General features: G+C 34.2%; 5 protein-coding genes and 1 pseudogene across 10 annotated transcripts in view; 2 read left to right on the forward strand and 4 right to left on the reverse strand.

The window, feature by feature from the left end:
* LOC149729800 (homeobox protein Meis1-like) overlaps positions 1-1,200 on the forward strand; it is a 31,135-nt gene extending 29,935 nt beyond the window's left edge. For all 5 annotated transcript variants that reach the window (XM_089887130.1, XM_089887131.1, XM_089887133.1 and 2 more), the window contains one exon: positions 35-1,200. In XM_089887130.1, coding sequence (XP_089743256.1) covers positions 35-408 — 374 coding nt within the window. In that variant the 3' untranslated portion in view covers positions 409-1,200. The remainder of the gene's footprint in view (positions 1-34) is intronic.
* Positions 1,201-3,664: 2,464 nt separating this feature from the next.
* On the reverse strand, positions 3,665-4,356 carry LOC149729801 (macrophage migration inhibitory factor-like). The gene has a single exon (XM_089887139.1). The coding sequence runs from the start codon at positions 4,354-4,356 to the stop codon at positions 3,988-3,990; it is 369 nt and encodes a 122-aa protein (XP_089743265.1). The 3' UTR covers positions 3,665-3,987.
* A 33-nt stretch (positions 4,357-4,389) lies between these two features.
* On the reverse strand, positions 4,390-6,314 carry LOC149729802 (macrophage migration inhibitory factor-like; annotated as a pseudogene). The gene has a single exon (XR_016385892.1). The product of XR_016385892.1 is annotated as a macrophage migration inhibitory factor-like (transcript).
* LOC149729803 (macrophage migration inhibitory factor-like) lies at positions 4,909-5,274 on the reverse strand. The gene has a single exon (XM_089886921.1). It carries the CDS (start codon positions 5,272-5,274, stop codon positions 4,909-4,911), a length of 366 nt encoding a protein of 121 aa, XP_089743047.1.
* A 280-nt stretch (positions 6,315-6,594) lies between the features above and the next one.
* LOC149729804 (macrophage migration inhibitory factor-like) lies at positions 6,595-6,969 on the reverse strand. The gene has a single exon (XM_089886922.1). The coding sequence runs from the start codon at positions 6,967-6,969 to the stop codon at positions 6,595-6,597; it is 375 nt and encodes a 124-aa protein (XP_089743048.1).
* A 340-nt stretch (positions 6,970-7,309) lies between these two features.
* On the forward strand, positions 7,310-15,255 carry LOC149729805 (glucose dehydrogenase [FAD, quinone]-like). The gene is made up of 13 exons (XM_089887127.1): positions 7,310-7,537; positions 7,595-7,655; positions 7,947-8,094; positions 8,584-8,860; positions 9,473-9,596; positions 9,982-10,201; positions 10,821-10,943; positions 11,374-11,489; positions 11,776-11,881; positions 12,461-12,641; positions 12,834-12,936; positions 13,885-14,004; positions 14,358-15,255. Exons 1-13 carry the CDS (start codon positions 7,414-7,416, stop codon positions 14,491-14,493), a joined length of 1,839 nt encoding a protein of 612 aa, XP_089743253.1. The 5' UTR covers positions 7,310-7,413; the 3' UTR covers positions 14,494-15,255.
* Positions 15,256-15,461: the final 206 nt, after the last annotated feature.

Below are 15,461 nucleotides of genomic sequence, written 5' to 3' on the forward strand. Positions count from 1 at the left end.
TTTTTGGTGATAAATAATAATTATTATATGACAGGTTTCCAAAGCATGCCTGGCGCAGCTGATATGATGGCAGCACAGCATATATCAATGGCAGCTGCAAACAGCTCATTCAACCCGACCTCCACTATGTCACCTTCACACCACCCTTCAGGACTTCACCACCAACTTCGACACCCCCCCTCACAAGCCATGCTGCTTCCCGGGTCTCACCAGCACCACCACGCGGCAGCCGCAGCAGCAGCAATGATGATGCCACACCATGCAGCGGCGGTGGCTGCGGCCGCTGGACACAGCGCAGTAACAGGCATGGGCCACCACCCGCACCACGGCCACCACCTACACCATTCAGGCCAATCTACGATGAATCCAGCGGACATGTCGTCTCATATGCTCGGCCATACTTGCTAGCAAAGTCTCCTTAAATCCGAGCGGTAGCTCGTGAGCAAACGTTGGAGTTAACGCGCGGATGAACTCCATCCAGACAGCGCGTACCACGGGCGGATTGCACCTAAGGGATGGCTACCCGCCTCGTGACAACCAATGGTTCCAGTCAGTTTGCTACCTCTTATTAGCGTTCGACCACGAGAGCGCTGCTCACAAAGAGTGTTCGTCTTTTCGGTCAAACCACGTGACCCGGCGTCACCGGCGCAACGTGCCAATGTAACTGAAACGTCCAAGACGTCGCGTCGTATTTATTGTTGCTACGAAGGCAAATGTTCGTTCTCGGTGTTGTCGTTTATCATTGTGACGTAATGAACCACCCCTTTGTGACGGTACGAGATGTATGAACGACAACTTTACTATGCACTAAACGCCCAGCAAAAAAAGTACAAACTTTTTTCATAAACGGACCCAAAATCAAGTTTTAGCAAATCGTTTTCTACATATACACAGACTACATAATATCGTATACAGAAACACAATAGTAAATAAACAGAACCAGTGTTCATCACTACCGCATATTATATGACAGTTCATTTTGCCGAAAAAGATTACATCAGTACACCGCTGACGTCACGTCTGTTACGTCATCGCCTGTTCGTTTCCCCCACTTCATTTATACCCGAGCTCGGAATATTTTAGTACGTCTTCGTGATGTAACGTTTTTTTTCTTCTTATTATTATTAGTACTATTGTTCGTATATAATGAGACACGGAAGATGATTGTTCGTGAGAAAAAATTACAGCACCAAATACTGACATGGTTTGTTTTAATGAACATATTTCAAAATCATACATAGCGTATACCGAGAAATTAGTGATGCCCGCTGGTATTTTCGCGTTGAGATATAGTTAATTACAGCACTAAATACTGATACGGTTTTAATGAACATTTTTCAACAAGCAGACATGATATAAAGTATATTGATAGAAGTTTGATGTCCGCTACCAATTACTCGTTGAATTATAGTATAGGGTGGGAGAAGGTAGCACACATTTTCATTCTATTTTTTGTCCCATTTGGTAGTAAACATAAAACATTGAAAGAATTATAAAACTGTACCCTCACGACTCCCATAGACCGTTGTTAATTGTCTAAAGCACGATCAGGATATTTGGATATTGTGTGCTAAAGGTTTGCCCGGTCTTCCCCATCTACTATTTAGTTAATTACTATTACAGCTCACTCTGCACGTATTATCATTGTTCTAGGTTCTGACAAAGTGTGTTTAGAAATTTGATGTACATTCAGCAGTCTTAAGAGTTATTACAACTATATAGGTACGGCATACTGAAATTCAGAACTAAATTCGAACCAAAAAGATAAAAGATCAGGTTGTACAATGGTCAAATACTGTGTATACATACTTTCTCTGTATAGAAAGGCTACACAGTAGGCAAATTTAATTAACGGAATACATTTAAAAGTAATCACCCACACAGTAACATACATGGTAGGCTACCTCGTAAGCTGGCACGAGGTGTATAACACCCGTGTTATAACGACTGTCGTTTTTTGGCCACGTGAGGATAAAACAAGTTACATTTATCGAATCATTCATTCATTTATTGAGATACGAAGCTACGAATGTTTCGGATTTTGATTTTCATTTAAATACAAAACAAAAACAGATTTACGAACAAGATTGTGTGCGGCTATAACCAGAACCCTTACGCACCAAGATACTTACAAAGCTGTAATAACTGTATAGCCTACGCTTAGACGCCTATATTGATTATTGCCTATGTTATTAAACTTATGGGCCACATACGCTATGGCTACATAATTACGACGAACACGATAACTTCAAGCTTCAACAATATTGAAGGCTTTCGAGTACTGCGTACGCTTTGAACATTAATTGCATAACCGTAGGCTCTTAAAAGCGATTTGGTTTCACCGCAAACTAAAATCGGACTACACTCTATCAAAACAAATGCAATAAAGCAGTGAACACATTTAACACAAACAATTATTTTTACCTTGAGATAAACAAAATTCTTGAGTAGTTGTTTAATACCGCTATGCTTGTCTTGGTTTTGCGATATTTGCCAATGAAAACTTCGTAAAAAGTCAAGTCCGATAAATTCACTTATGATTTAAACGAAGCTTAGCATATAAACACATCTTTTAAAATATTTCATTTATAACACCACCTATAAAGTATAACTGTTCTTGTTTTTAAATAATATGTATATATAAATGTTAGTATATAATACTTCTTCTATAATGTATAGGGTATAGGGTAAGATGGGACAAGTCTTTTCTCGTCTCATTTGGTAGTAAACAAAGAATATTTACATAATTATGTATAAACTGTAGCCTTGCGACCCTAAAAGAGCTTTGTTAATTGTTTAAAACATATTTAGGAAATCTGAGATTTAGGTGCTAACAGTAGGCTTTCCCACCTTATACCTCACAGCACTATATTTCTAAATACAGCTTTGTAGCCAAAACCTGTATGCTCCTTTTCAACCTGATTATTACCACTTCACACAGCCTCCACTGACTCGTGCTGTGCAGTAAGTTTACAAGTCACACGTTTGGTATTAAAAGCGCCGCGCAATAATTACATCCATGCCTATAGCAATCAACGTGGAGTGGAGCGAGCGCTCTGAACAACTCAATTACGCGAGGACTCACTGATTTCATACATTTAATCTTATTTGTAGTTTTTATTTTTTTAATAATACTACCATGATTAAATATATAGTAGGGTGGGTGAGATGGGACACCTTTTCATTACATTTTCTTGTCTCATTTGATAGTAAACAAAGAGCATTTAAATATATATATTTATAAAACTGTATCCTCACGACTCCCATAGACCATTATTAATTGTTTATAACACGATCATCAGGATGTTTGGATATCATGTGCTCAAGTTGTCACGACTATACTACATATCCACAAATCTATACAATGATTCTACCTTGACGTGAAAACTGACGTAAAAACTTACAACCTTTAAGATGGCCATATACGAGTGCGAGGTGTATAAAACAGAACACTGGTTATAACGGCCAACGTTTTCCCGCCATGCGAAGATAAACAAAGTTACAATACAATGTCGTTATATTTTTTGTTAGATTCCTAAACCCGACGTTGTTACTCTCCAAGTTAAAAATGTCCCTGTTGGGAATTCCCCAGTATACGAACATTTGGATATGTCCAGTCCTGATTTTGGTCCAGTCAAAAATTAGTAGAGACGAGACCATGGGATAGTTTTTTCATTTCTTTATTTATTTGTAATTAAGCAATTCTACTGATAAATTGAACCGGAATGTTTTAATATAATTACAATACACTTGCAGTATTTTTTATTACATCAAACTAACATGATTTTTTTAAAAAGCAGCCAACCAAAATGCAAACAATAGCAGGATTCAAAATAACTTGATGAATTTTTTCAGTTAAAAAATATTTTTTTTCTATATGATTAAAAATACATGGGAACTTTGTTTTATCAAATGCACCAGAAAATTAGAGGTAACAATAAAAATTGAAGTATGCTGCTGATGTAAGTAATGACAGGCATTTTTCATTTATTTCTTGGCTGCGAGTTGGTGGAAAGTTGTGCCGTTATACCCCATGGTTTCCCTCGTTGCTTCATGGAATTCAAGATACATTCTGTCTTGTGCAACTCCCAGTAACTTGTATATCTCACCAAGCATAGCTTCAGCATATGTAGTGCATGTTTCTGCATTGAAATCACTGATAGAAGTAAGCACTGCAGCAGCACAGGGCTCCTCAGTCCCACCAAACGACATCCATACATCAGGAACCACAGTCACACAGACATATTTCTCAGGCTTGTTTGGAATTGTTGAAGACACCAACTTAGTCAGATCCTGCAGTATGCTCTTTGGCAACTTGTCTTTTGCAACATTTGTTTTCACAAATAGATGGGGCATGACTAGTTCACTTATAATAACCTTAAAAAAAACCTAATGAATAAATGACATTATAGCATGTAGAGTAGGGTGGGAAAGATGAGACACCATTTAACTCTATTTTCTTGTCTCATTTGGTAGTAAACAAAGAACATTCAAAGAATTATAAAACTATATCCTCATGACTCCCATAGACTGTATACATATTTATACATTCTTACATATTTGGCACAAAAAATGTATATGCTATCGGATGAATATCAGTTCTTCACTGATATTTGTATTAAAAACACAGAAAGAGTTTCAATATACAATAGTGAGCATGGCACTATGCTATGGCAGTATACGTTCTTACATATTTGGCACAAAAAAATATATATGCTATGACACATGATACGAATATTATTTCTTCACTGAATACTGCATTTAACACACAGAAAAAATTTCACTCACAATGAACTTCGAGGCAACATAAAAACGTATTATATAAGAAGTATTGCACAGTAAAATTCATTTGATTGCAGATGATTACAATAATAATGTTGTTGAAAATGATAAATTTAATAAAAAATGTTATGCTCCTCCTAATTTGTGGACGCTTGTTCCCATAAAGCCTACAGTAGCTGAAGTAAGTTCATTGAACTCAAGATACATTCTGTCTGGTGCAACTCCCAGTAACTTGTATATCTCACCAAGCATAGCTTCAGCATATGTAGTGCATGTTTCTGCATTGAAATCACTGATAGAAGTAAGCACAGCAAATGCACAAGGCTCCTCAGTCCCATCAAATGACATGAACAGATCAGGAACCACAGTCACACAGACATATTTCTCAGGCTTGTTTGGAATTGTTGAAGAGACCAACTTGGTCAGATCCTGCAGTATGCTCTTTGGCAACTTGTCTTTTGCAACATTTGTTCTAATAAACAGCTCAGGCATTATTGAATATATGAACAAATTATTAAGGTTTTTGATTTGCTGATAATAATATGTAATTACTGATTGTCCACATTTTTTATCAAAATTATCATTTTCTAACAACATTATTATTGTAATCATGTGCAATCAATGAATTTTACTGTGTAATGCTTTTTATATAATACATTTTTTTTATTGCCTAGAAGTTCATTGTGAGTGAAACTCTTATCTGTGTTTTAAATGCAGTATTCGGTTAAGTAAAGGTTTTTGATTTGCTAATAAAAAAACGTAATTACTGATTAGATAATTTGATAAATAAATTGTAAAATCAATGGTTAAGTTAGTATGCCACACATAAATTACATTGGTTAAGTTAGTACAAACAAATGTCAAATGCATGGGATAAAGTGATATATATTCAGTATACACTAGTGTTGCATGCCAGTGAACATTCTTACATAATTGTCACAATGAAATATACAAGCTATAATACAAACATCAGTTCTCAACTGATAGCTGTATCAAAACACATAAAAAATATGAATATTAGTTCTTAACCGAATACTGCATTTAAAACACAGAAAAGAGTTTCATTCACCATGAACTTTTAGTAAGTAGAAAAATGTATTGTATAAGAAGCATTGCAGTAAAACTCATTTGACTGCACATGATTACAATAATTAAGTTTTGAGAAAATGTTAAATTTATTGAATTTTTTTATGCAATTCCTTGTTTGTGAACAGTTGTTCCATCAAAGCCTATGGTAGCTACAGTAGCTTTTTGAACTCAAAATACATTCGGTCTTGTGCAACTCCCAGTAACTTGTATAAAGCACCCAGCATGGCTTCAACACTGAAATCACTGATAGAAGTAAGCACAGCAAATGCACAAGGCTCCTCAGTCCCATCAAATGACATCCATACATCAGGAACCAAAGTCACACAGACATATTTCTCAGGCCTATTTGGAATTGTTGAAGACACCAACTTGGTTAAATCCTACAGTATGCTCTTTGGCAACTTGTCTTTTGCAACATTTGTTTTAATAAACAGCTCAGGCATGGTTTTAGCTAAGTGGTCAAACTTATTAAAAACAAACTAGGTGAATTGCACAGACATAGATTTAATATAAGAATTTTGCTAAAAATTGCCAATTTCTAAATTGCAGTACCACGATACATTAAAAGTCAAAAAATTATAATTGCACCTTTAGTAAGAACAAAAGTTACAGAAAAATAAAAAAAAGACACCACTAAAATACACAACGGAAACTAATTAAGTTACGACACAATTAGTGTGTTTATAACAATTACCAATGTAACTCGATGGCTAAATTTAAACACTAAGAACTCTGCTTTCTTTCACGAACTACTTTAACAGTTGTACCCTGGAAGCCCATTATTCCTGCAGTTATTTCGTGAAACTGTAGGTAAAAACGGGTTCCAGAAACTCCTAACGCTTTTTGAAGAGGAGGCATCAAAAGCGCTGCAAGCTTTTCGCAGGTTTCTGCGTTGAAGTCTACAATAGAAGTGACTGTACAGCAAGCACACGGCTCTTCACTTTCACCAAATGACATCCATAGATCTGTTAACACAGTAACGCAGATATTTGCTTTCGGTTTGTTGAGATGCTGCGATACAAGTTCAACCACTATCTCTTGTAAATCCGAAGCGATTTTGTCGCTTGAAACGTTGGTTTGTATCGTAATTTCTGGCATCGCCACCTTTCTCTGCAACTGCTTCAAATGAACCTCCCACTTCTAAAGTCGAGACAAATCAAACATTAATTTAATATTGCAAATTCAGCGGAAAAGGTTTGTTTGTTGTGTAAACAAACAGCGTTCATGCGGAACATCACGTGCCAGTGCTTCCGATACTTTTCTTTGAATTACTTAATGAAAGGCTCTTTGCTACGCACCTCATTAATGCATATAGGTTTCTGATCATTTTTGCAAGCTTATTTTTATTTTATTACCTGATAAATTGCTAAAATACTGCTTTGGCAGTAAAGTAAAAAAACCTGCTGCATGTCGCTGTTGCATTGTGGGCCAGGCACCGCAGTTGAAAAAATCGGGAAAGTCCCTTTATTTGTTTACATTTTTGACAAAGCAGGTCTGAGGCTTTATAAAACGCGACAATTGTAAAATAGGTATCAAAACAACATGAGCCGGCTTCTTTACACTGCAATTTTTATATTTGCGATAGGGTATGTCGTTCAACGGTTGCGCGTGCGGCATTATTCTATTTGCAGAGATGAAGCAGAAGAACAATATGACTTTATTATAGGTATATCTATTTTATGTTTTAGATTGTACCTTTAAATGCTTCTATTATCTTTTACAGTTGGCGCTGGAACCACTGGCAGTGTGATAGCAAGTCGAATAAGCGAAATTCCTCATGTGAAGTAAGTGTGATATGACAGTACTTTATGGTACTGGGGGACAGATGGGACACCTTAAGCACATGAAATCAAAATATCCTGATCATGTTTTAAACAATTAACAGTCTATGGGAGTCATGAGGGTACGGTTTTATAAATCTTTGAATGTTCTTTGTTCACTACCAAATGGGGCGAGAAATTATAATAAAAAGTTTTCCCATCTTCCCCCACCCTACTATACCTCTTTGGTCCATTATTTTCGCCTTTAACTATTTGGGGTCTATATAATTTTTTAAACTTTGTTTTCCTGTTTAGAGTCCTCTTATTGGAGGCAGGAGAGGAAGATTCTCCAAACTTTCTCATTTCTACTCCTTCTCTTGTCACAGCTCTTCAGGCACAAAGCACTGACTGGAAATACCGAACCGTACCACAGAAATCTGCATGTCATTTTTCGAAAGATAACGTATGCTCACTGAAGTTATAAACTTAACATATGTGAAATTTATTTATACAGTGTAAAATTGAGATCTATTTTGTTATGGAAATGGAATGCACAACAGCGGTAAAATATTTTCAAGAAATTTCGGTTATTCTAATTGTAATATTACCGAACTGTAGTTCTTCAAAATAAGGTCTAGAGCGGACGTGTGGTCTATAGCAGGCAACATACGGTCTGCGGGCTAAATGAAGTTCGCAAAGAAAAGTTGTGCCCGGGAAGCTAGCAGCATATTTTTAATTGAGTGGCCCGCGAAGCTAGCAGCATATTTTTAATTGATTTTTTTTGATATGACAATAAATTTATATAGCATTTTTTTTCAGAATTTATACCTGGCCCTCTTGTAATAAAGGTTGCACACCCCTGGTCTAGAGTAATCTGTTCACGGCAATAGAACTAATTTTTAATTATTTTTTTTTATTTTTATATATTAACTTTACATTTAAAAATTATTAGGTTGCTTTCTGGCCTCGTGGTAAAGTACTCGGTGGGTCAAGTTCCATTAACTACATGGTGTATGCTCGAGGCAGTAGATATGATTACGATGCTTGGGAGCTGTACGGAGCTCTTGGATGGGGTTTTGACAATGTTGAATCGTATTTTAAAAAAGCGGAACAAGTTATTTTGAAACCAAATGAAGCTTCAAGCCTTGGTAAAGAAGGGCCGCTAAAAATGGAGACTGGTTTCATTAATAAGGCTACAGAGTGGTTTTTAAAAGCTGGAATTGATATAGGTATGTATGTAACCAGTGGCACAGCCAGAAAAAAATAGGGGGGGGGTTAATCAAAAAAAAAAAAAAAAAAAAAAATTATTTTTTTTAAATTATTATTTCTTTTGGTTTCAAAGGGGGGGGGGGGGTTGCGACACCCTAAACCCCTCTGGCTGCACCACTGTGTGTAACCTTGTTGTTTTTATTCAATTCTGTGGTAAAAGTTTAATGTAACTTTATCTTAGTTAAGATTTAATGTAATATGTCCTAAATTTGTGCATATTTCTGTTTTTGCGTTGTGTATCACATGGATAAATAATGAGATTTAAAGCTTGTTGTTGCTTTAGGATATCATCGTAGGCATTTGTGTTTATGGAGAAAATGTTTAATTGCAACAGCCTACTATGTGTAAATTGGCAGCCATGCAAAAATAATCACTTACAAATTAATGCTTGGTAAAATGGACTTATATATTGTTATATTTGTGTTGAAACTTTGATTTGCCAAGAATACTGGATTTACATTCATTTAATTGATTTTTAAAGTTATAAAATAGCTAAGTGAAATTTATTAACTTGTTTTTTTTTAAGTAAAAAAATAGGAGATTTACATTCATTCACTTGATTATTTTTCAAGGTTATAAATTATTTGATTACAATGCTGGGACTGGGGATGGATTTTCTGTTGCAAAACATACATTGAAAGATGGTACAAGGCAAAGTGCATCTTTAAGTTACCTGCATTCTGTAGCAAATGAAAGGTAAATATGAGGTTTTTTCTAACAGAAAAAAACGCTACAACGCAACTTGGATTTTAAGTTACTGATCTCTTCTAGTATTGGTAAATATAAGTGTAGTAACATGCAAATTTCTAAATCACCGTTAGCACATAATATTAAAATATCCTGATCATGTTTTAAACAAATCTGGCACAAGGTTGGTATATATATACTAGAATGGGGAAAGATGGGACACCTTTCATTCTATTTTTTCTTGTTTCTTTGGTATAAACAAAAAAAATTTAATGAATTATAAAACTGTATCCTCACGACTCCCATAGATCGTTGTTACCTGTTTAAAACACGATCAGTATATTTCCTATCTTCCCCCACCCTACTCTACCAATACACATTTTGTTTTTTTCAGACCAAACCTGCACATTATAAGTGGGGCTCATGTACAAAAAATCCTATTCAACAATAATAAGGATGTACCTAGAGCAGTAGGTGTCAAATATGTGAAAAACGGTGATACCTTTAAAGTGATGGCATCTAAAGAGGTTATAGTAAGTGGAGGAGCGATTGGTACACCTCATCTACTTTTGGTTTCTGGAATAGGACCTAAAAAGCAGTTAGAGGACTTTAAGGTAATCGGATATGAAGTTACCGTATAAATGATGTGTTAAACATGATGTTATGTTATTGTATAAAGTTGACTTAAAACGCAATTGGAAGCAATGTTAGTATTTATATTTTTATCACATTGTCTATGCAAAAAGTTAAAAGTTTTTAAATTAATTAATATTTGTGGTGTTAAAGGAAAAGTTATAAGTTTCATTAGTAGCAATCAGCTAATGTAATGTAAATGTAATGTATGAATGTAACTTACTTACTTTATCCTCGCGTGGCCGGAAAACGACAGTCGTTATAACACAAGTGTTCTGTTTCTCGGACACCTCGCGCCAGCTTACGAGTTACCAAGTATGTTACTTTGTGGGTGATTATTTTTTTGGGAATTTTTTTTTTTCATTTTTATGTATGGCTGATAATTTGGACAACCCATTAGTGACCACTAGGTTGGAGCAATTGCCGTTAAGTGTCTTGCTCAAGGACACATACGCCCACAATGGTAGCTGCGACGAGCCTTGAACCCATTACCTCTGGGTTAGAGGCAGGCGCGCTAACCACTACTTCATGGCGCCGGACGTAAAATAATTAAACATTGTTTTGATATTTTGACAACATTTTGTTTGATTTGTCAACCAGGTAGATGTTGTTGCTGACTTGCCAGGAGTTGGATCCAATTTACAAGATCATTTTTTCGTTCCTGTTGGATTTAGCTCAGAGTATAACAATATTACTGAATCTGTAATGAACTGGTGGACCCTTGTAAGTTTTATCAATTTAAGTTATTAAATTTGCTTTTATTGTTTCGAGTATTGGTCTAACTCTGGCCAACATTTCATATAGTGCTTTCCCAATGGTCTCTCCGTCATAGAATATATTAGGGGTGTTTAAACGATTTTGCCAAAATCCACCACAGCCAAATCTTACAACATGATGATCCTCTGAATACGAATAATAAACATATTGGATATGCTTTAATTTTTACTTTATTTGTGTAAATGTACCTTACATTGTAGGGTTAACACATTGAAACTAAAAACACATTAATTTTAACACAGTTATTTTCTATATACAGGGTATGAAAATAGTTTTAAACGCAGGGTATGAAAATACTTTTATGTACAGGGAATAAAAATACTTTTTTTACAGGGTATGAAAATTGCTTTTTTTAACCCTTACCCCATTTTTGCAGTTATCACCCAAAAACATTTTATCTTATCTCTATAATGGTTCTGGTCCATTAGCAACCTCTACAATAGAAGGGATTGCTTTGTTGAATCTTTCATCAAAATTAGAAGCTGATAAACCGTAAGTTAAATGAGTTTGTTGTGACATGTGTCCAAGAAAAAGAACTGTAAAACTTTCTGAGATCATTCATGGCACACTCTTAAAGAATTCTGCGAAAACGTGCTTTAAGTTCATTGCTTATTTGATATACTATGAAAAAATGAATAAATAAATGTAATTTACTTTATCCTGGCGAGGTCCGAAAACAACGGTCAATATAACACGGGTGTACACCTTGTCCCAGCTTACAAGTTACCACACATACGAATGTATCTGTTTATACTTACGCCAATGTATTTTTTATTAGGCTTGATTGGCCAGACATTCACTTTATCATGCAAGCATTACAATGGAATGTTAAAAGCAGGATGCATCTTGATACATTGAGGAACAATTTTAATTTTAAAGAAAGTGTAAGTGGATTCTACAGTTTTAATAAAAAAATGGTTCTATTTGAATAACTGGCTCATATTGCTAGAGTTGTCAAAATGTATATAGTAGGGTGGGGGAAGATGGGACACCTTTTCATTCTGTTTTTTCGTCCCATTTGGTAGTGAACAAATAACATTCAAAGAATTATAAAATTGTATTCCTACAACTCCCATAGACTGTTGTTATTTTTAAAACACGATCAGGATATTTGGATATTATGTGCTAAAGCTAAAGGTATCTCGTCTTCCCCTACTCTACTATATATATTTGCTACACCAATATTTATGCACGTTTTTTACGAAACAGAGGTTTTAAAAACAAGACAGTTTGAAAATATGTCCAATACTTGGCATATTAGCATCTACTTTCGTTATTATTAACATTCATGTGTACAAAATATAATAAAAACATGTGCACAATTTTATAATAAAAAAATTGTAATAAAGAGTTTCTGCATGTTTGTATATTCACTTTGCTTTTATTTATTTTCCCCCAGATATTGACAAAGACATTGAAAATTGATTAAGAAAAATGGTTTGATTTTATTTATTTTCCCCCAGATATTGACAAAGACAATTGAAATTGATCAAGAAAAATGGTCTGATTTTAACATCTTACTAGCTCTATCTCACCCCCACAGTAGAGGCTCAATTACTTTAAACAGTCCTGATATAAATGTACATCCTACTATAGACCCACAATATTTGGAAGATGACAGGGACATAAAAATAATTTTAAAAGGTGAATGAATAAATTCTTAGATTTAATTTAATTATCCTCATGTGACAGGCAATAGCAGTCATTATAGTGACTTATTTCATAAACTTTGTTCCAATTTTTACAAGTTATTATATATATATGGACCTTTTAATTTTTTTTTATTGTTTTTTTGGCATAAACATATATTTAAATTTAGATATAACTACTTTACAGCTTTTAAAGTTTTGGAGAAACTAGAGCAATCTGCAACTTACAAATCGCGTGGGATAAAAATGTCAATTGATCACACTGGATGTGAAAATACAACAGCCATAAGGTAAATATGACTATACATGTGGATTGTAATTAAATGTGTCTAGACTTCACAATGTTAGAAGTGTTGTGTAAACTTTATATTACCATAATGCGAAGATTACAATACTTTTTTTTTATTTAGTTGAAAGATTTGGTAATAAACGTACTTTTTTATTAATTTGTGTTGTTTTCTCTACAACTTGGCCCACAATTGGTCTTCACCATGATAAAAACATACTATATATTTGTTTTATCATTTAGATGAAAGATTTGGTGATAAATGTACTTTTTTATAAATTTGTGTCGTTTTTTCTACAACGTTGCCCACAGTTGGTCTTTACCATGCATAATAAAAACATTAAAATACATATAACAGATTTGGTTGTAAATGTAATTTTTTTTATTTGTGGTTTTTTCTTGATGGCATTAATACTTGTGTTACAGCCTCATAATAATCATATGCGTGTCTGTGAGTCATTTGACTCATTTCAGTAAACAGGAAATACATAAAAAAAACACAGAAAATACACGTTTATTTTGTCAATGACGTGGCAGTTTTATCAAATTTTCGTAATGTGTGTAACAATAAGACAAATTTGTTGTTGTTTTGCCAATTAATTCTTAGTACATAATACATGCTTTCAAAATGTGACAAGGTTTAGTACTTTATTAATAAATAAATATATAAATGTAACTTATTTACCCTGGTGTGCCTAGAAAACGACAGCCGTTATAACATGGGTGTTCTGTTTGATACACCTTGTGACGCTTACGAGTTACCATGCATGTTACTTTGTGGGTGATTGTTTTTGGGGGATTGTTATAATATTTTTTTATGTATTAGTGACCAATGGGTTGGAGCAATTGCCGTTAAGTGTTTTGCCCAAGAACACATACGCCCACAATGATAGCGGCGAAGAGCCCTACTTTATAATCACTACATTTTACCAAAAAAACTTTCTAATTACAGAAGTGACGCATACTACGAATGTGTGGCACGATTTTTCACACTCACTGAATACCATCCGTGCTGCACAGCTAAAATGGGTCGCTCAGATGATGTTATGGCTGTGACAGACCCAAGACTTCGGTAAGTGAACATAAGTGTACCCTGACTCCATATATTTTTATAATAGTAAAAACCCTATTACAATTTAGTACTAGGCTATTCAAAATTCACCTAAATTTATGAATAAATGAATAAATGTAACTTGTTTTATCCTCCCCTGACGGGAAACAGCAGTCGTTATAACCCAGGTGTTCTGTTTCATACACTTCGTGGCAGCTTTTGGGTTACCAGGAATGTAACTTTGTGGATAGTTGTTTTTTGGGGGGATTTTTTTGTTGTTGTTTTTATGTATGTTTGACAATTTAGACAACCCACATATTTAATTAATTAAACAATGAATTAAGTTATAATTGATACATGTATGCTTTTTACAGAGTATACAAAGTGGCTGGGCTGCGGTTGGCAGACGCCTCAGTTTGGCCAACAATAACATCAGCAAACACGCAAGCACCTTGCTACATGGTGGGTGAAAAGGCAGCAGACATGATCAAGCAAGATTGGAACTTGTAATAAGACTGAATGTACATTTTGAGATTATTATTTAGTTAAAACAAAATTTAGTTAAAATGCTTCTGAGTGTACATTTTGAGATTTAGTCATGTTTTGCAGATTTTTTGTAAAGCATTCATTTAGTTATCATTCGGTCAAAAAATTCTAAATGTACATTTCAAGATTCTATTATGTTTTGCAGATTTTTTGTAAAGCAGTCATTTAGTTATCATTTTATCAAAAAATTCTGAATGTACATTTTGAGATTTAACTATGTTTTGCAGATATTTTTGTAAAGCATTCATTTAGTTAATATAATGCAACGATTCTATTTGAATGAGAGACTGACATTGCCATTGGGCAAAATATATATTTTATATTATACAATCTGCTGGATTTTGTCACTGGGATTTTCTAACCTAAACCATAGACAATTTTTAATTTAAAAACTACAAGTGTGTAATTATATAAATTGACAGGTATATTTAAAATATTTCTTTTCAATTTCTTTTATATTTTTTCATTGTTTGCAGTGATCACTCTACTTATTATATTAATCAGACTATAATATTATATGATTTTATGTAAGGCTTAATACTGTAACCAAGAAAAGTATTTTTTTAATAATTTTATTGCTTTTAAAGTTTGACATTCTTCTAAATGCGCTAGTCAGTTACTAAAGTAATAATTTTGTAATTATTTTTTATATGGAAACCTATGCAGCACATTATAATTAACTGTTGTGACATTGTACCTGCGCTTTTAAATAAAAGGAACAGCATATTGGTGTTGTTATAAGTAAAAGAATATTTAACACATGTTTTAGCTTGTCATCAAAATTATAGCAGATATTTTTTTATCCTGGCGTGGCCAAAAACGACAGTGGTTATAACACGGGTGTTCATACACCTTGTGCCAGCTTTCGAGTTACCATGTATGTTACTTTGTGGGTGATTATTTTTTATGTATGTTTGGTAATTTAGACAATC

This window comes from Ciona robusta, chromosome 10 (genome assembly GCF_009617815.1).
Source record: "Ciona robusta chromosome 10, ASM961781v2".
Taxonomy (NCBI): Eukaryota; Metazoa; Chordata; class Ascidiacea; order Phlebobranchia; family Cionidae; genus Ciona; species Ciona robusta.

Excerpts from the sequence above, each read along its gene's own strand:
- LOC149729801 (XM_089887139.1), bottom strand. The coding sequence starts at position 4,356 with ATGCCCCATCTATTTGTGAAAACAAATGTTGCAAAAGACAAGTTGCCA.
- LOC149729803 (XM_089886921.1), bottom strand. The coding sequence starts at position 5,274 with ATGCCTGAGCTGTTTATTAGAACAAATGTTGCAAAAGACAAGTTGCCA.
- LOC149729804 (XM_089886922.1), bottom strand. The coding sequence starts at position 6,969 with ATGCCAGAAATTACGATACAAACCAACGTTTCAAGCGACAAAATCGCT.
- LOC149729805 (XM_089887127.1), top strand. The coding sequence starts at position 7,414 with ATGAGCCGGCTTCTTTACACTGCAATTTTTATATTTGCGATAGGGTAT. Across the intron at positions 8,095-8,583 it reads GTCATTTTTCGAAAGATAAC|GTTGCTTTCTGGCCTCGTGG; the intron begins GTATGCTCACTG and ends AAAAATTATTAG. Across the intron at positions 9,597-9,981 it reads CATTCTGTAGCAAATGAAAG|ACCAAACCTGCACATTATAA; the intron begins GTAAATATGAGG and ends TGTTTTTTTCAG.